Source organism: Emydura macquarii, unplaced genomic scaffold, assembly GCF_026122565.2.
Source record: "Emydura macquarii macquarii isolate MOO-44397 ecotype Brisbane River unplaced genomic scaffold, CSIRO-AGI_Emac_v2 contig_1353, whole genome shotgun sequence".
Classification (NCBI taxonomy): Eukaryota; Metazoa; Chordata; order Testudines; family Chelidae; genus Emydura; species Emydura macquarii.
In genome coordinates this window covers 1968053-1989566 of record NW_027131490.1, presented here as the reverse complement: position 1 = coordinate 1989566, position 21514 = coordinate 1968053, and the positions used below count along the sequence as shown (strand labels likewise).

The following is a 21514-nucleotide window of genomic DNA, read 5'->3' as shown; positions in this document are numbered from 1 at the left end:
GTGTCAATTGCTCATTAGTTGGGAAATATAAACTGTACCTGCAGCTCCTCCAGGAGATCAAAGTTCTGTTTTCTCAAACTAGTGTTTGCCTTTTCTAATTTATCCATTCTCTGATTGTCATTGAGAGACGAATCTGTCAACTCATCCTGAAGCACATGGTATTCAACTTCATAAGCTTGCAACTGCTTGGCGATATCCATTTCAAACACCTGTTATATACATAATGGCATTAGAGGCTAAGAAGATCAAGAATCAAGTGCATAAACATTCTGTTGGTTTATTTTTAGTGTGCAGAGTACTTTTTTAGCTTATGTCCATAGTCTCGAGGCAGAGATGTCCAAAGGGTAGAGGACACGCATGGGAGTCAGACATGAGTTCATTTCAAGTTCTGACACTGACTTCTTGTATGACTTTGAGAGGTCACTTATACCAAAGTTTTCAAAAAGTGGCCACCATTTTAGGAGTTTCTATTTTTAGGTACCAAACTTAAGTCAAGTTGGGCATCCCTGTGGCTCAAACCCCTCTCAGCCACCACACATGTAAAACATGGATAATACCTGTCTACCTTTGTATAGCACAGTGAAAACTTCACATGAAAAGCACTGTGTGTGCAAACTACTTCATATGTTTCTGATCTTGTTCTATAATAATATTTTAGTGTCTGAAAAAATATTACAATTCTCTTATTACTTCAAAAGATTTCATAGAGGAAACACTGCACCATGTTGGAGCAGAATTCTATTATTAATCATTAGCTGTGAATCACTGAGAGTGTCCTCAGTCCTATCAAGACAAATATTAAGCCACAACCTGCCCAAGAGACCTTATACTTTAAAAGCAGGTAAATAAAGCAAAGTACATTGAGAGAGACCCAGAGGAAAGAAATACTATAATGTTCTCCTCTCTGCTTGTGGTCTTAGTATATCTGCTTTCCAATTTTCCAGGAAATCTAAGTGGTAGAGAGCATTACTCAAAGGCCCCTGAAGTACCTCACTGAATGCTATGAAAAGACGAAATGAGAATGACACAATGTCAAATCACAGAAACAAATGGAAAGCTAGACTTGAGTCACTTAATAAAGATACAATAGGAAAATACCCCAAGTACTGAAGTTAATCAGTTGTTCCTTTTTTAACTTGTATCTTATTTCTCTTAAAAAGGAGTCAAAAGTCAATTCCCAATTGAGATACTTATTGAAGTAATGAGAAATACTGCCCATTTTCCTCATTTGCTTTTGGACATCAGGGGTAAAGATTTTACTGCTACAGGAGGGACATAATTTAAGAAGATACCAGCTATATAAAATTACTGTACAAATCTTAGAATTCATGGAACCTGTTTATTACCCGCACTATAAAAATGATTCTTAATAGTTTTTTTGCAGTGTGAATGTAAATATTTAGGCTTCTTAACATTAAAGACTGGATCTCAAACAGTTTAGGTTCAACTAACTCACAGAATTATAGAAACGTAAAGCTGGAAGTAACCTCGAGAAGCCAGATCAAGAATTCAGACCATCCCTGACACAACCTTCTTTACAGCAGCCCTTAGCATATTTGACTGTTACAGGTACCCACTCAGTCTTCTTTTCTCAAGACTAAACAAACCCAGGGTTTTGTTTTGTTTTTTTAAATGTACAGGTCAGCTTTTCTAAAACTTTTATCATTTTTGCTGCTCTCCTCCAGACTCTCTCTAATTTGTCCACATCTTTCCTAAATGAAGTGTGGCACCCAGAACTGGACACAATACTCCAGCTGAGGCCTCACTAGGCCTGAATGGAGCAGGACACATACCTCCCATATCTTATGGCACTTCTCTTAATACACCTGAGAATTATATTAGCCTTTTTAGAAGCTGCATCACTCATATTTAATTTGTGACCCACTATAACTCCTAGATCCTTTTCATCACTACAAGAGCCTAGTCATTTATTGCTCATTTTGTAGTTGTGCATTCGATTTTTCCTTCCTATATGTAGTACTTTGCACTTGTCTTTACTGAATTTAATCTTGATGACTTCAGATCAATTCTCTAATTTATCAAGGTCATTTTGCATTCTAATCCTGTCTTGCAAAGTGCTTGCAAGCCCTCCCAGCGTGGTGTCATCTTCAAATTTTATAAGCATACTCTCCATTCCATTATCCAAGTCATTAACGAAAATATTGAATAGTACCTGACCAAGGCCAGATCTATGCGGGACCTATTAGACATATCCTCTCAGTTTGACAGCAATCCATTATTAACTACTCTTTGAGTATGGTCTTTCAACCAGTTTTGCATCCATCTTACAGTAATTTCATATAGCCATTTCCCTAGTTTGCTTATGAGGATGTCATGTGGGACTGTGTCAAAGCCTTATTAAAATCAAGATATATCATATATTCCCCCCATCCATCAGGCTAGTAATCCTGTCACAGAAGGACATGATGTTGGTATGCATGATTTATTTTTGACAAATACATATTGATTATTACTTATTACCCCATTATCCTCCAGTATCTTTCCATGTATTCAAGTTAGGTTGACTGGTCTATAATTCCCTGGGGTCTTCTTTGTTCTATTTTATAAAAGGCAGACACTATGTTTGCCCTTCTCCAGTCCTCTGGGATCTCACCCATCCTCCATGAGATCTTGAAGATAATCGCTAACGATTCTGAGATTGATTCAGCTAGTTCATTAAATACTCTAGCGTGAATTTCATAAGGCTCTGCTGACTTGAATACATTTAACTTAACTAAATATTCTTTAATCTTTCCTTTCCCTCTTTTGGCTTGTGTTCCTTCACCCTTATTAACATTAATTGTGTTAAGTATCAGGTCACAATTTATCTTTTTAGTAAAGACTGAAACAAAATAGGAATTTAACACCTCAGCTTTCTTGATATCCATTATTAGCTCTTCTTCCCCACTAAGTAGAGGACCCACGCTTTCCTTCATCTTTTTCTTGCTCCTAATGTATTTATAGAAACTCTTCTTCTTGTTTTTATGTCCTTTGCAAGGTATAACTTATATTGTTCCTTAGCCTTTCTGATTTTGCCCCTATCTGCTTTTGCTATCTTTTGTATACGTCTGTCGCAATTTGTCCACGTTTCCACTTTTTGTAGGATTCCTTTTTGATTTTCAGGTCATTAAAGAGTTCCTGATGGAGCCTCTTACTATTCTTCCTATTTTTCATTTGCATGTATGGGATTTCCATTTTCTATGCAAATAAAAGATTCAAAGAAAAAACACAGTTGTGGCTTTCAGAATCAGCCTATGCACTTCAGCAAGGCAAACTGTTAGTTTCTGTCATGACCAATCTCTTCCTACCTCCTTTGCACTTGGCGGGTGGGAAGGGTGTCCCTGCTGTCATAACCAGAGCATCAACTTCAAAAGGAAAGAATGTTAGGCAAATCAAAAATTTAATCTAAAAGCTAACAAATTTAGGGCAAGATCTGGCATGAAAGTCACAGGCTACAGCTGGGGAAGCTGGGAGGATAGGGAGTCTTGCCTAGAAGCCTTATAGAATCTGTGATCAATGAGCTGCTCTCTCTAGCAGCAGCCCCTATTGAAGGAGAACAGCTGTTCTGTCCTCAGGTCATTCTACCTACCTGCTGGAAAGCAGAGCTATCTGAATGCAGAGCAAAATATCCCCACCTCTTATGCTCAGAACTCACAGTTTCCCTCAGTTCACCTAGGCGTGGTGTCTCTCTCTGCACAGCCTCTGTGCACTGTATCTAATCTACCCTCCACAGATTACCAACACTTCAAATGTCCTTTTCTCCTTAGACCTTAATCCGCTGTAATTTTGCCCACCTGCCTCTGATATTAAGTGTTGGAATAAATTCTTAGCTAGTTTACTTAGCCTGTTTGTTTTAAGGGAGCATTGCTGCTGGTGAATGGAAAGCCATCCCCCGCAAGGACGTTCTGCAGGGTTATAGTGCTTTCACCATGGATCCTTCTGGTTTGCAGGCCACTCTTACTCCTCGCCCCCACACCCAACTCTGTATGGGTGAATGCAGCTCCAACTATGGAGCGAACCTCCCCACGTTTTGGGGACAGGAAAGCCTTCCAGAGGAGAACAAGTCACCATCTTTCTGTTCTGTGTTTATACAGCGCCTAGCACAATGGGATCCTGGTCTATGACTAGGGCTCCCTAGGCACTACAGTAACACAAATAATGATATAGCAATACTTGCCTGCTGTATTTCCCCTCACTGTGAATCAGTCAGGTCATTTTCAGGATAACAGTTAGACCAGTGGTTCTCAACGTATTTACCATCGTGGGCTGCATATGCAGCTCTCTGTGTGTTATGTGGGCCACATCCTCACAATATATATACTACCTGTATGGCCCTGAGGATGTCACATGGGCTGCAACTATTTGCTGATTGGGCCGAGAACCACTGATATCCCACAAATGCAGCATACTCCTGCTTATTGGATCAGCACGGGCCACGTGGATTCTATTCAGATAATCAGGAGTTTGGATAATCAAGAAGGCAGGAGCCATTCAGCAGCGGAGTGGCCTCCTCCTCGTGTCCAGGCTGGGGAAGGGGGAGGGTCCCTGTTCTGACCAACCAAAACTGCAGCCCTCCTCCCTGTACTTTGTGGGATCAGGTGTCACCAGTGCAGGAAGACTGCTGCAGCTCCGCTATGACATCCCTCCTCCTTCACTCCTGAGACAGCGGGCGGCCGAGGTCTCCTGGGCTGCCACAGGAGGCATTCAGCAGCAGGGTGGCCTCCTCTGCTCCCCGGGGCTCGCCCTCCTCCATGCTGTCCTGACTGTGAGTCTCTTCTTTATTATCCAAACCTCCATATTATCCAATCTCTTTCTTGTTCCCCAGCATGAGACAGATGCCTGTTGTCACATGTGTCTCATGCTGGGGAACAAGGGAAAGATTCAGATAATGTGGGGATGGACAAATGGGAATACACTGTGCATCTATTAGAACCACCTTTTATCACAGTAGTATTTCATCATTTCCCTCCCCAACAGAATAACTGCCATCTTGAGGGATGTCTCAATGCTCCCCAGTGTTTATTTCCCAGACTGCACCATCCCATCTCCTCTGTCTGGAAGACAAGTTTACCTTTCCGCAGCATTTTGCTACGTATTAACAAACTTGCATCACACATCTTGGCAGAGCAGGGGTCATTAACATAGAAAAGTGTATGGCATGGGTAAGAAAAATTAACATGGACAAGACTCTTATAAAGCTATTTTTTTCTTCTGAAACGAAATGTGGAGAATCACACTCTCTGGAAACGGATACATCTAATAGACATTCAGCCCACCTTTGTTGCCTATATTGCAGAATGTACTATACATGGGATACAGTATTATTGCCAACAAAATGAAAATCAATTAAATACACTTAGTAAAAATCAGAACTGTGATTGTAATTAATGATGACTAACTAATATGCAAGGATGCCCAGGTACTGTATAAATAATATGGTTCCACAGCTTAACATATTCCAAACTACAGTTAGTAACCTATTCTCAACTAGGAATAGCACAAGCACTTTTCTCCATTGTGATTTTACAAAAGAATACTCCTCCTCCTAACTTCTGTTAATAAGAACATCATTTCTCTTGATAACAGGTAAATGTTCAGATTGTCTCATACTTGATTAATGGTCTTTTCCATCTGTACCAAGCCCAGGTTTGGGAGAGTGGTTTTAATAAAATCCACAATGGTTTCTAAGTTCTCGTGTTGAAGAATCAAGGGCTTGTGGCTTCCCAACAGGCTTAAAGCCACTTTAAATATAACCTCAGATCCCTGAAGAAAGAGCATATCTGTGGGAAAAAAAGAAAAAACAGAAGTACATAAAATGAACACATCTTTTGATAAGAATAATACAACAGCAAAATTTCCAAAATATAACAATTTCATATACTGTATGGATCAAGAGGCTAGAAATACTTACCAATCAAGTATTTTTCTAATTGTATTTTCTAGTTAAACAGATTCTCTTTTTTACAGTAGCCTACGCTGAAAGGAAAATTGAACTTTTGTAAATCTTTTACACTGAAAAAGAAACATTTCTTTAATCCACAGAATCTGCATCACAGGAAGTCAATGAGGCACACAGTTTGGGGGATTTTGGAAAGGATTAGATATTCATATATTTTATGCAGGAACTATATTTTCAGCTACACTAGCTAAATAATATGCTTCAAGGACACAACTGAGCAATGTTGTGTAAAGGAGCTCCTTTTCCTGTTCTGATTAAATATTGTACCGATAGCCACGTGTAAGAAAGAGTGAATGTGCATGTGTCTGCGCATATCTGCGTTGTGTGTTGGGCTGTGATTTTTTTCTAAAGCATTAGATCTGCATTAGGACCATTATTATTAAATTATTTAATTTAATTTCACTAGCTAGATCAACTGCCCCGGTTGGTGAGTTATCACCCAAGATATCCAGTACATATTTAAGCTGTAGATAAGTTAGGCTATGCAGTAAAATTGGACAGTGTTACCCCTTCTTGTATGTGTTATGTTTTTTGAGAGGGTCATGACAACTCTATGAGGAAGAAAATGGAAGCAGCAGAATTTATTGTTCAGCTGTCAGTTCTCAGCTTGAATGGCATTATAAATTAAAGAATCTTAATAAAAACGGTAAGTATCTACACTTATAATTGAAGGACTGACTGTAGCCCTTCTTCAGCCCTATTTCTAACTTATTGGAGGGAACTGCAAACTGCTTAGGAAAACATACCACACTGCATATGGGACTTGGGTTAAAGAAATCAATTTTCTAACAGCCTCTGGTTTATTTGTTTTTAATGTAAGTATCTGAGAAACATTAATATCCTAATAAGCCACACTACTAATCACTTGTGTAGTGTATCTTGAAATCTTACCAATGTAAGCTGTGCATCAATACTGCAGTTGGCCCTATAAAGACAGCATCCTGGTACACATTCAGCAAACTGAAGTCCCAGTATCTAGCTACCTTTCAGCACAACTTCCTTTCTCTCTCTTCCTTTTTCCTTTACAAACAGCCTCCAACATAGCACAGGTCCTTATGGAGACAGGAAATACATGAGCAGCCAACAATACCACTCACAATCCATCTGGCCAAGAGAGATACAAACAACTCTTTTCCTCCATAGATTCTCTTGCTACTAGACCTCAAAATCTGCCCTGGGTTTTAAGGAGGAAGTATCCGGCACATTACAAAAAGTTACTGGAGGGGGGGAAGGTTGGGGGATACCATATGGAGGGTAAGTAGGGGTTTTTTTTTTGGTTTTTTTTTTGGTCTAGATTTGATCATTACCAAATATATTTGTGTTTATACTAAGGCTCCCTATCTCTCTCTTCCTTTTATTTGAACCTGCAAGTGAGCTCATGCTGCTGTACTGGTAGCATCACAATAATTTACATGGCAATAGGCTGATGCCAAGCACATTAAAACTTCATGATCAAATAGAAGAAGAAACTGAGCAATGAGGGAAAATGCTGCTGTCAAAACCACAAGTATCTCCAGTGCTGCAAAGAACACAAGAAAACACGGACAGACTACATTTCTCTGTAAAAATATTCTCCCTTTTCAAGCTTGCATCAGAATGAATGTTTCCCCCTACAGTTCCTTGACTTTCTCCTGAAGCCATAGCTCATTTCACTCCTTCCTGTATTCATCTCAGACAGACAGAGCCTGAAACACATGTAATAACTGATGATAATTCTTATATTTCTGCACCATTCATCCTAAAAGCAGTGCAAAAGGCTACAGTTCCAAGTCAGTATGTTCTATAAGAGGTAGGGCTGCTCTGAAAGATGTAACGGAGAGTGAGCATCTGTCTTCATGTGTCTAGTGAAATTTGAAAAATACATGACATTGCTCTGTATGGGAAGCTATAGTATTTAATATTAATACAAAGAACGCCAAGCAAGTATCAAGAAACATGAAATACAAAGCAGAACCTAATTAAACAGAGAATAAATAATACATCTACGTGACCCAACATCTGCCCGTAGAAAAGATGCAGATAAACTCAAGGTGACCTATACAGTATTAAGGTATGAGCTGGACTGATTATATACTTCTGAAACTCCTCATTCATATATAAAATAGTGAGCAGTGAACAAAGGCCCATTTGTTTTAGGAGCTTATCCATTCCTAACGCTTGCTGTAAGTGGGCTGCAAGCCAGCGACAATGCAACACCAGGCATCCAAACTAACGTCAGCATGACTGGCAGACATCAGGGTTTAAAATCAAGTTATCAACAATCTTGGAACAGAATAAATGTTGTTCTTCCAAGTCTCCTCCACCACTAAATCAATAGCAGGTTTTAGAGAACCTTTGTTTTGCAGTACCCTCACATGACCTTCTACTTCGAAGTGTTGAAAGTTTGGACAGATGGAGAAAAAAGGAAAAAGGCAGTTTTGCTACTTTCTAGCATAACACAGCCTTGTAACTCCAGAACTTCTTTATAACCTCTGGCTTTAATAAACTGGAGCATAGCCTTCAGCAGACAGTGGGATCTAAGGGAGTCTTTAAATACTATATCTTTAAATACTACATTATTACATAACTATTGGATTGCTGGGGTCAAGGAATGAAAGATTGTCCTGTCAGTGATTTTCCATATATACATTCCATTATTTGTGCACATATGCTTCATGCACTTGAGTCCTGTCTTTAGCCAACATTACTCTGGCATACACCCTGGTCTTTACCCAGCAGGAGCAGGTTGTGCAAATGCATCCTAAGAATCCTCATGTCCTGAATCGAGGGCACATAAGGGCAGAGTGCACCAGTGCTCCTCAGTCCCTCTGGCTTGAGAGGGAGCTTGCTGTTTGTGCGACAGCCAGCAAATTTCTACCGAGTAGTTAATAGTTTTGATAGTTTTTAATAGCTTTTAGTATGAAGTGGTCAAAGCAGAGACTCTGAACTCCCACCTACAAGGTAAAGATAACTGCCTGGGAATAAGCAATAGTGGAATGTGCATATGGACAATCATACGAAGGAGACTGGGAAGTTATTTACCTGTACAGTAACTGGAGTTCTTTGACATGTGTTGTCCATATGCACATGCCACAACTTACCCACCACCCCTCAATTTTGGATCCTTGGGATGCTGCAGTTGATAGGAAATTAAGGAGCACTGGTGCACTCCGCCCTTATATTCCCTCAATGTACAGCATGAGAATTCAGGGTGCATGTACATTGTCTGGATACTGCTGGCTAAAGATTCCAGACTCAAGTTAATGAGGTGTACGTGTACCAATAATGGAATGTGCATATGGACACCGCCTCTCAAAGAATTCCATTTCCTGTAGGGTAAGTAGCTTCCCATTGAACGGGCTATTCAGTCAAAAGTTGACAGGAAAATCAGCTTGCCTGGTTAGTCTGCATTTGAGAGACTGGAATTCAACTTTTTTTCTTCCTCTCTAGGAATCTAATAAATGAACGATAAAACCAAAACCAGGTTGTGCAAAATTGAGTGACCAATTGTGCAGGAATTACCTGGTTCCCAGCAAAATGTGCAGTATTAACAACCCCAACCATTCAAAAATCATAAGATTGGCTTAAAATCGTGACAATTAAAAAAGCAGTTTGAGGTTTCTGTTTTTCTTCAGGTTTCTGAGCCTTTGCCATGAATGAAGATGAGAAACTTTCATTTTAAAAGTGAGGAAGTTCAAGATTCTCACCTAATGATATGCTTTCAAGAGCTGCTATTTTAAGAAAGCCACCAAATATTGTGAGATATAAATATAAACATAAAATAAATATAAAATTGCAAGAGCTTTCAATGCTGGACTTGTCTTTCTGGGAAACAACAATGATTTTTAGGAGGTGATTTTAGTTTCACGTTCCTCTATTGTGACCAGATACTAGTTCCACAGAAATCATTTACTTATCTTAACCTTTTATTCCGTTGTAAAGTCTTTGCTTTTTAAAGCTCTACAATTTTCCAGTGGCAAATTAAAAGCAAAATACATGATATGCTAATCTATTATTGAGGAGTCCCAAATGTATTAGGTTGGGCATAAACTAAAAGAATGTGTCTTTTGTGTATCTCCAGCCAAACAGTTCACAAAGGATCATATTGACACACGATAAAACAATTAATCATGATGATGATTGAATAGAGGAATGTTGATTATAAATTCAGAAGATGACATTTTCATTTTCATTCCATTCCTGAATAGAATTATTGCCAGTTATACACTGTGAGGCTAACCTGTTTAGAACACAGTCTTGTTCCCTGAACAGGTGCTGTGCGCACCATAACAAGCTGTATGTAAATCCAAAAAGGTAGCAAATATAGATTTCATCTATATAATTTATTCCATCCTTATCACCATAGTATCTTCCAATGCCATTTTTGGCATTGACTTAAATAGGAACAGGACTGAACTCTGTGACTACTTTCCTTGAAATAAATATTTATTATTTGCTTTTGTATTGAAAAAGACTGATTTAAAAGGTTAGGAAAGTGTTCATTTTAATGCACGGGTAAATCATTGCACCTTGTGTGCTTGATCCCTCAAATCTATTTATTAAGATAGGAAATGCGGATGATTAGAGGCACAGAAAAAACTTCCATATAAAGAAAGCTTTAAAAGACTGGGATTATTTATCTTAGAGAGGAGACAAATGAGAGGATATGCTAAAGATATATGAAATGATGAAGGGTATATATAGAAGACTGGTGAACAGAAGTGCTCATTCTCATAAGCAAAGATCAAGGGGACATTAAATGAAATAGAAAAACAGAAAATTTAAAACTGATAAAGGAAAATAAATAACTTTTCACATCACACACAGTTAGCCTATGGAACTCACTGCCACATGATATCATTGAGACCAACTTCTTAATACGATTTTTTTTTTTTTTTTTTTTTTTTTTAAAGAACTGGACATTTACATGGATGCAGACAATGGGTAACTTTTTCAAAAAAGTGACCTAGCAGCCTAAATCACATTGAGACTTGGGTGCCTTTGAAAATTTTACTCAACAGCCAGAGTTAGAATAGCAAGGGTTATTCTTCAGGGCATAACCCAATCTCTAACCAGACACTTTTGAATGCAAGCATACTGGAATACATGATCCACTGGCTTTATGACAAGTCCTAAGATCCTAAAACGATGCCTGATTATAAATTTCTCTAGATGTGTTTCTCTGTACTGTGAAGCTAATGTATTTCCAGGAGTTATAGCATCACTGTACTATATGGTCTCCCTAGCTCTTACATGCATCCAGCTTCTGCCTATCCCTTAAGCTAGAAACTAATCTGGTTGAAATAAGTCATTCTTGTTGTGTTTTATTAACTTTTGGCCAGTGTATTTGTTCTTACTGATGTGATTCATTCATCTAAGTGGGGCTCCACTACAATGATCCAGGCAAACACTCAATTTATTTCAAAATGTATGTATAGTTAGTAGTGCTACCCATTTATGGGTGTACTGGTTTAGTCATGGGACACCAATTGCCTGGTTTTGTACCCCTCTTATGTATTGTACTCCTAGACCACTGTGCGGCAACACTGGTCTTGTTCACTTAATTATAAAATTTTAGGGATACAGCTTCTAGAATATCTAGCCCCATATTCATTGTGCGATATTAGACTGAAAAAATGCTGATAAAAGAGATTGACCTTAAGTTCTAAGACAAAGGATCAAGGAGACCGATCTAGGACTCAGTGAAAGGAATGTTCAGAAAATCAACAGCTAAGATGTGATGAGAGAGAAAGAGAGACATATCCTCCCACCACTTTTACGCTGCACTATGTGATGTCAGGAGGAGGGAATGGGAGGGGACAGACTCTATGAGTTCATATATGCAAACTATATTGTCGCAATTGTAAGGAATGAAAAAATCTAACAGCTACTTTTATAACAAAGGGAAATCAGAAATAAGGTAAGAGAGGATTAGTGCCTATGGAATACTGGTTCTTAAAATATTTAAGGAATAGTTACATCAACAACAGATGTAATACTTGCAGGAGAATGGGCAATGATGAGTGTGGAGTCAGGCAAGCGGAACAGTGTAAAATCTAAGAAAGTGTCCTACCAGATGTTAAATAAAAGGATTAGATCCATACTGAAAGCGTCAGGAGCAAAGTAGGCTAATGTTAGCAGTATTATACAGCACAGAACAATGTTGATATACCCTCACTGCAGCAATGCCAGCATTTCTTTGTGAAGGGGAAGGCTGGGACATTGCAGAAATGGGATTTCCAACTTAATGAATGCAGGAAAGCTCCGTAACTGAGAAGAATGAGGAAATCCAAAGAGAGAAAATAGTTAATAGAGGTGAAGAGGCAAACCAGTCAATTTCCAACCATCTGATGGTTCCATCTACCATCTTTGAATATCATTTTGTTATAAACTCCACACGTACGCTTCCTATAAGCTGACTTTTGTCACTACACAATACATCTGTGGAAAGGACGGTTCATCAAAATAGGGTAAATATTGCCATAGGTGTATGAAACAGGCTGCATCCTGTAGCAGTTCAAACACAGTTTCAAGAAGATTGGAATGATATTTTTATGAAGAATTACCGAACACTCTGGCCACAAATCCCAGAGGAAACTGAGAGGCAAACATGGTGAGGAACCAGGGGGCAGCATAGAGACTAGGGCCAATCTCATGCTCCTCCAAGTGATTGTAGAGATCTCTATGATAATCATGAAGAAGTCTGGAAAGTTGATACATCTGGATCTGCAGGGAAGAGAAAAAGAAATGAAGAACTGATTAAGAACTATAGACTAACTGGAAGTAATAAGAACACAGCCCATGCTATAAGGGTGAAACATATTTACCAATTAATGTTATTAATGTATAATAAAATAAAATAACCTGCAGGCCTTTTAATGACTCAGTAAGTAGCACTTCATGATTGCCCACATGAACGATTCCTCTTACCCCTAAGCTGGCAGAGATGATGCTCCCTGTTTCAGGGTTCCCTTACTTTCTCCCTAGCATAGCAAGTTACACAGGGTTATCTGAAAACAGACTTTCATACAAGGGCCTACTTGAACCTAAATCAGTCAAACAACAGAGGTTCTATGTGTTTTTCAGAATTTCCAATGGCCAATCTTAAATTGAAACACAAATCCCTTTAAGAGCTAATCCTCTTTACAATGCCCCTTCTCCTCTTTTGTGATTCTGCAGTGAAGCTAAAAAGCAGAATTTGACAATCACATCACTGTCAAATTATATTGCTATTATTAGCAGCATCCTTTTTACAGAAGCATAAAAACAAATACCTGTAAAATAGTCATGTCGGGACGATACTGTTTCCTTAGGCCCATGTCAAACATGAGAAATTTCAGCATTTTGAAAGCATCTTCTTCACTCATATGAAGCAGCAGAACTCCTGCTACAAAACTAAGGCCCTGGCAATACCCTACTTCCTGGTCCAGAAGAGAATAGGCCTTCAAAATATTGTAGAGTGACAGCTGCCCAGCTCCCAGCTGTGCTGAGAAATAAGGATGTGTTGGAAAGGTGCGTCCTGTGAAAACAACTGAGGTTAGCAATTCAAACTTTAAAGAAAACAAAACAAGCTTGCTAGGTTACCAAGTTAAATAAACAATCTTTTAAAGTCAACTTTCAGTGCTAACATTATTGAGTTTATTATATAAGACAAGGAGAGTTTTGCACTCTAGAAATATATATTTTTGTCATCTAAAAAAGACCTGGCTTATAGACAACTGCTGGGGTCCAGATAAAGTAGTCTTAGAACAATGCCAGATTCTGCTTCCAGTTTCTCCATCGTAAATTGCAATCAGTGGTGTTAACTTCAGATTTACAGTGAGGCAAAGACCAGAATCTGATCCTCTGAACAGAATCACCACCTCTCCCTCTTTATTCAGTCTCTTTAATATAGGTTTGGGCTGGTCTATAATAGTAACCATTGTGACACCTATTGGACAACAGTAATTCTATTAAAGTTTCCTTATAATTAGCTAATCCAAACAACATAAATTTACATTTCGGATTCATCTGTGATACTTTCACAGTGAGATAGAACTAATGTGCTTTTTTTTTTTTTTAAATCAAACAGGGACTTTTATTGAACTTTCCTTTCAGATTCCTATCAGTATGTAAATGATCACATTAAAGATCTGATGTTTACAGCATATTAACAGGTGTTTCAGAAACAGAACATTTTCCTTCCTGGAAGGAAAAAATAAACCACCAGATTTTCCCTCAACAAGATATCTGAATTCAGAGGAAGTTTTAATAATTATTTTGTGTAGTTGCCCTCATGTTAAATATCACCCCATCCTTCAGCTTCTGGAATGTTGCTATATTGCTCCTATTGGAGGTGTGCTGCAAGATACCAGCAGAGCTCGTGTTTCAAAAAGTCAAAGCCTGGGGCTGGTTCTTCCTGCATTGTGGTTAGTGCTCTGAGCTACCAAGTGGAAAACCTGCATTTGATTTCTGAGTATGGTGTCATGGCTGCCAAAGCTGTTAAGAAATTGAGTGTTGCAGAAGCAACGTGCTCAGCTTCCCAAGTGAAAGAGCAGATTGCATTTTTCTGCAGGGACTTCTTTGCTTGAGCTAGAAGCTATTCCAATACATTTTAATGAGATACCTATGTAGCCTCTCTCAGTCAGCAGCAAGGTCCCCCTGGCACAATCATTCAGAGAGAAGGTATAAATTCAGGTGAGGAAAAAATCCAGTACAGAGGAGTCCCGAAAAAGGAGGGGCAGGGGGAAAGCAATGTTACTAATCTCACTATTTGGTGCATTTCTTAAAGCCCCAGCTGCTGCTCAAATCCTGAGATTAAGAGAGAATCTCAGCTTTTCCTTAAAACAAAAAAGTTTGTGACCATAGTTGTAGAGAAATGGCTTTAAAATGTGACCCAAATGCATCCTTAAAGGCTCAGATACTAGAAGATAATTTTTTTAAAAAAACCCTACATTTATTTTTGAAAAAATCTTATGATTTTTAAGCTAATCTTGTGATTTTTGAATGCTTGACGTTGGTAAATATGGGAGGAGGGAGAATACTGCAGACATCTACCTCTGAACATAGCAGAAGCCTATACTGTAGAGCCAAAAAGCCACAAGCCCCACAAACTTAGCAGGAGAAAAAAGTGATTGTAAAACCAGTCATTTGTTCCACAGACACTCGTGCATTTTGGGCCTGAAGACTTTCATTGATTTCAATGGGCTTTGGATCAGGCCCCATGAAAGGCAAGATATAAAAAAAGAGTTATTATAGTTACATAGAATGATTTTTTTAAACTTACTGTAGTTACAGCAAACAAACACCTAAAAGTCCCATAACTGAGAGATGAGAGAAAAAAATCCTCTATTTTTTAGTTTATTTTGTCCATGCACAAAGTGCTGTCAAATCCACAAGGCAGAGAATCCTTTGGAGGATCAGAACCTACATCAAATTAACCCTGGTGAGAAGAGATTCTCATGTGTAAGCTTTTGCAGGATTGAACTCTGTCATTTCTCCTCATTTGTATGGACATTTCACAGAACAAGAGGGAAAAGAAGGTTTCAAAAAACCCAAACAGGAAAATGTGATTAAAAATATTAAAAAAAAACTTGGCAGGGAAACTGAGCCAGATGCAATACATGATTCTACTTTTTTTTTTTTTTTTAAACCTGGGCGAAGGTTTTTAGACTGTAAGCTTCTTGGAAGAGGGATTGATTTTTTTGTTCCATTTTTGTACAGCACCTAGCACAATGGGGTCCTAGTTGCTACCACAATACCAGTTGTACAAATACATTTCAAGTGGACAGTGATCATCTGATAGTTCTGATAGCAATAGCTGGACCAACTGTACAATTCAACTGGAGTCAACTTCAGAATGGAGGAACAAATATTTAAATATCTATACTGTTGCATAATGACAACAGGATGCTCCAGCAGAACTGTATTATATTGATTATTATATTATATTGATGGCAGCTGTGCAGTCACTGCAGAGCCTTCAGTGCATAGTAGCGCACCGGGCATTGTTTCATACAGTTCATGTCCTTTTGTACCTTGTTTTCTTAGACACGTTGAACATCAACAAGGATTTGTCTTCCTTCACTGTCAGCTCTTACAAGGTCAGATTCTGACATCCTTACTCATATTTAGCAGAACTTTTCAATTCCATGAATTTATTGCAACTTCTCTGCTCATTAGCTTGAACTATGAGCCTGTCTGTGCACCTGCTCAGGAGTGGGAACATGAGCTACTCACATTGTCAGATGCAATATAGGGAGGGAGAAAAGGAAGGGATCTCCCAGTGGACTGCAACTGCATGTGGGCAGGGAATCATAGAAGATTAGGCTTGGAAGGGACCTCAGGAGGTCATTTAGTCCAACCCCCTGCTCAAAGCAGGACTAACCTCAGCTAAATCATCCCAGCCAGGGCTTTGTCAAGTCAGGCTTTAAAAACATTTAAGATGGAGATTCCACCACCTCCCTAGGTAACCCATTCCAGTGCTTCACCACCCGCCTAGTGAAAAAGATTTTCCTAATATCTTGACCTCCCCCACTGCAACTTGAGACCATTGCTCCTAGTTTTGTCATCTGCCATCAATGAGAAGAGCTTAGCTCCATCCTCTTTGGAACCCCCTTCAGGTAGTTGAAGGCTACTATCAAATCTCCCCTCACTCTTCTCTTCTGCAGACTAAATAAGTCCAGTTCCCTCAGCCTCTCCTCATATGTCACCTAATAATTTTCATTGCCCTCCACTGGACTTGCTCCAATTTGTCCTTGGCTCAGCTCTTCCTGTGTCAGCCAGGAGCAAGCCTGCAGAAAGGGGGGGAGTAAGCTGTGACAGGAAAGGGGATGGCGTGACTCACTTCCCCTAATGGAGTAAGAGGGAAACAGACACCAAATTGTGACGGTCAGTGCCTGCACTGCCCCTTCCTCAGGCTGGATTGCAAGGTATCAATTCAGTCCAGTGTGAGTAACAGTATTATAATTTAGCCCACATTTTGTGAAAAGATTTCTGAGCAGCAAGATCTCCTTAGCTTAATATTTTCAAAGCTCTCCCATGTTATCAGCTACGTATTATGAGAAAATACATCTTGTCTTCAGAACACACGGGTACCACCACACAGCTACATTCTTACAGAAGAATTCTTGAAGATCTATTTCAGATAAACATATCTGATAGCCTGGAGAACCACTAGTTGAAACATGCAAATTCTGCTGCTGCTTGCCTGTTCGCAACATTTTTTTGTACTTCCTTGTAAACCTTAGGAGTGTTTAGTTTCCTTGATTCATCTTAATAAAGTCCTTCCCTCAGATATGGCTTCACCATAGAGCTCGAAAAAGTTAATGACTGCATTTATACAAAAGCACACAATCACTGCTTTTGCCAAGACATGCATTTGTTTTACATCTCTGAGCACATAATGAGCCAATAAAGAGAGGTGTGTATACACACATTTTTATTAGTATGGGGCCAAAAAGAAAACACTTGTAGAATACTGAACCATCAAGCCCCAGAAGTCTGCTGGTGAGCCAACCTATGCATTATCTAGAGGAAAGGCTAGCCAAAAAAACAAGCTTTATGCTGTGGAGCTGACAAGGAAGAAGAGACTTCAAAAAAGGTCACTGAAGCCTATACTCCCTGCTCTATTCTGAGCCCATCTGTGTCTACAGTGGAGCATGATCCAGGGACCCCTAGGTGCCATTTGGCAGAGGACACAAGGAATGCACAGGTTTTTACAGGGATCCCCTGGGTTGGACACCTGCATAACAGTTCACCAAAAGTGGCATATAAGGTCTCTACCAAGAGTCAATTGCTCACTGGTCATCACAATCATTGTGGGATGTACATATGAATAATATTAAAGGAGTTGTGTATTTATATTGAAAATTATGCTCTTCAGATCTTGAAGTTAAAGCAGGTCACCGGGAGGTGACATACTTTGGAAACGTTCCTTTCAGGCAGGAGGTAACTGACACTAATAGTTGATCCAATAAAAGATTATTACCACACCCACCTTGTCTCTCTAATATCCTGGGGGCTGACACAGCTACAACCACACTGCATACACCTATTTCCCTATCTGACCATTTGTGTAATGTATGCCTCAGAGTGCATGCCTATTTGCATATTGATCCAGGTGCAAATTCAGAGATTGCAAAATTTTCAGGAAAGAAAAACTACAGGACCAAACAAACAATAGAAAGTTGTCTTCTTAACAAATCCAGACAAAGGACTGATGTGGTACATCTTGGAATTCAAAGAAACACGCGGAAACCTACACCTAGGAAGCAACTGACAGCATGCATGTCTCATGAAAGAAGGGCCAAAGCCTGTGTGCTGTAAAGCACTGAAAGGATTTTGGATCAATGGTACTTGGTTAGACATGAGAGTAGCTTGTTAATTAAGTCTAGGCTGTAGAACGCCTGTTATGTTTGCTTCCAATACTTCTCCTTGCTACCACTTGAATTTCTATGCTTTGTTAAATAAACTTAGATATGTTCACCGTGTAATCAATGCAAGTTCTGTGTGTTAAGTGGAGTGGTGATCTGAGGTGGAACTGGTAAGTTGGGGTGTACAGCTTCTTTGGAAGCAGAGAATGTGCACTCCAGAGAGACTCTCAGAGGGCTTGAGGGTTGGAGTATGCCAATGGCTGACCTGGAGAGTGACAGTTGGGCCTGCGAGGCCTAGGGGAGAGTGTTTGTGTTGCTTGTGGAGGTGGGGAGCTGACCCATAGCAGGCACTGACAAGCCTTCGTCATGCTAAGGATGGGTGATAGCAAGGTGCCTCACAACACTAGGTATCTCTGGGAAGCGTCATACTGGGTCTTGGACTTTATTAAAGGTAAGTCAATGGCCACTGCTCAGCCAATGAGCTATGCAACCGGAAGTGCTCTATATCAATGATTCCCAACCTAGGGGGCGAGACCCCCTTGGTGGGGCACCAAAGATTACATGGGGTTCGTGAGGCTTCAGTAATATTGAGGTCATTTATCCCCCTGAGCCCCACGCTGGCTGGGCACAGCAGCCTCAAGCCCCATGCCAGCTGGAGCAGCGCCCCCCCTTCTGAGGGAGCAGCAGCCCCGAGCTCCGTGCCGGCCAGAGTGGAAGAACAGCTCCCTCCAGCCTCAAGCCAGCTGGGTGCCCGACCGCAATGGAGCAGCCCTGCGCTGGTGGGGGCCTGGAGAAGCCCTGGCCACCTTATCCACGTCCACCACCTCCATTTCCCTCAGTCCATGAGAGACAGGAAGAGGAGGGGCCAAACGCGGTGTGCGGTGGTGGATGTGCCAGGGAAGGCTTAGCTTCTTACTCAGGTAAGAATAATTTATTATTATTATTTATGTAATTTAGTGGTATTATTATATGTGTTTATAGGGGTTATATGTGTTTAGGGCTGGGCTGGCAGGGGCATGTGTTTTACCTAGTGTTAACTAGTGGGGCTTTCACTCAAAAGCGTTGGGAACCACTGTATTCGTTTTCTTTATGTGCTGCTGTGGGTGGCTTTTCTTCCCCAACATTACTGTCTTGGGAGGGAGAACGGCATCCAGATGGGCCCCAGGCTGGCCTGGAAACTGGAAGAATGCAAAGGTAGTGAACAGCCATGTTCTGCCTCAATCTTCCACTTCGCTGGGTGCCGCTATTGGACCCACATATTCTACTTGATATTTTGACTTTGTTGTGGGGATGGAAGCGGATGGGAAAAGAGATTGTTTTTTAAAAACCACTGGCATCCATTTATTTGGCAATGTGAGTGACTCCTTTCTATAACTTACAAATATTTTAAACAATTTTGTACCTTTGTATCTCAGAAACAAATCTGCTCTCAACTCTTGAGTTACACATGAGAGATCAGATAAATTTGTACCTTCAGCTGTTTTTTTAGCAAGCATTCTTTGTTAAAATGAGTTACTCTTACTTTTTGTGCTGCTGAACATTGGAATGCGATGGGCTAATAATCCTCAGCACTAACTGTGACAGAGCAGTGGCACTGGGTCACACGAGTATTTAAATACTCATAATGTGAATCACAAGCAGTTGGCCAGTAGCCATAGGGGAAGTAAAATCATGGCCAAATCTATGTCAGCCAAAAACTCTGCAAAACAAAGTCCTCATTTTAAATATGCTTTTGGTCTTTTACTAACAGCCATAAAACAAGCAATTTTTGTAATATAACAAAAATTATTTACTCACATTACCCTCTCTTTGGTTAGTAATTAACAGTCTCCCTTCACTGTTCAAAAGAATGTTAAGCTATTTGTAGTAGACCCAAGTGTGGCAAGCCACTAATTAGAAGAGAAATGAAATATTCTCCTTCAATATATTACATGTGGGTCACTTTAACTAATCCTAGCCAATTCCCTCAAAGCTGGGTACCTCTATAAGCTTATCTGCCTCTGCTAAAGTAATTTACCTCTGTTCCTCACAACTAAAGGGCTTGTCTACACATGTCTTGTTCAGGAACAGCCCTAAGACCTAAGACAAATCCCTTGTGGAGGGTAATTCTCCACCCTCATTTCAGGAAAGGATGTAAAATCTCCTCACACCCAACTACTTCTGTTGAAACTCTGTAGTACATTTAAAGCTACCTGAGCTTGTGGCCCCAATCCCGCCAGGGGTTCAATGCAGCAATGTGCTGATACAAAAAAAAAAAAAAAAAAAACCAACCTATATATATATTATATATATATAATCCAATTAGAGGATCAGAATCTGAAGGCTCAGTTGGGCCCAATCCCTCAGAGAGAGCAAAGACTGCTTACAATTAGGGAAGTTCTCATCGATTGTGTTACTATGAAGGATCAGGCCAAGGCCAACCTATTCCACACCAGCCAGTGGTATTAGCTAGGTGTAGTGGGAAGAAGGTGTTATACCCTGTTCAAAGGATGGCATAGCAGCCATGCTTTCTTGCCACACCTGAAAGCATCAAGCCTGTGTGAGACACAGTGCCTTGCAGGTGTTCTTGCTGGAGTGGTGAATGCATCTCCCCAATTTGGGCTCTGGCTTAATGCAGCAATTTAGGCCAGCAATTCAACTAAATTACTGTTCTACAAAAATTCTTTATGTAATAAATAATATGAGGTCCACCAGGCCAGCTATGTGCTACCTCTTTAGGATTACAAAAGGCATCTAAAATGCATAACGTAGTAGTCAATCAGATTAAAACAAAAAGTTGTACAGATTTTCCCTCAAGTTTTAACCACTTAACCAAATGACAGTTGGTTAATTATTTACAGTACATGTCTTCCCATAAATTACAACCGTTTCACTATAATTTCTGATAATTGGTCTTACTGATTACTCTCTCATGGACATGTAAAAAACCAAACCATAAACCACATTTTCCTTCCACAGTACTCAGAAATACAGGACCAATTTATTCTTTTATTATGATAAAATAGCCTTGGCGTTAACAAGGGATTACAACACAGGAATAGCTGGAGCCCTCTTAGAAAAATAGATGGTATGGTTGTGTTTGAGACTGTACACTGCATTAAAACAATTTCTAGGGGGAAAAAGGAGAATATTTATTAGAATTCTTTCTCAGCAGGGCTACAGGCCACACCTTTCCAAGTAATTATGGCTATTTAGGCAAAAGTTTAATTGCCCTTCAGTCTTG

The 21514-nt window shown here is 39.7% G+C and overlaps 1 protein-coding gene across 9 annotated transcripts in view; it reads right to left on the bottom strand.

Moving 5' to 3' along the window:
• The window catches only part of TBC1D1 (TBC1 domain family member 1), a 183583-nt gene that overhangs the window by 7328 nt on the left and 154741 nt on the right, over positions 1-21514 (bottom strand). For all 9 annotated transcript variants that reach the window (XR_010920441.1, XM_067551539.1, XM_067551543.1 and 6 more), the window contains 4 exons: positions 13213-13457; positions 12505-12664; positions 5611-5780; positions 39-209 (listed from right to left, as the gene is read on the bottom strand). Coding sequence is in view for 8 of the 9 variants with exons in the window: in XM_067551539.1 (XP_067407640.1) it covers positions 39-209; positions 5611-5780; positions 12505-12664; positions 13213-13457 (746 nt within the window). In the remaining variant the exon portion in view is untranslated. The remainder of the gene's footprint in view (positions 1-38; positions 210-5610; positions 5781-12504; positions 12665-13212; positions 13458-21514) is intronic.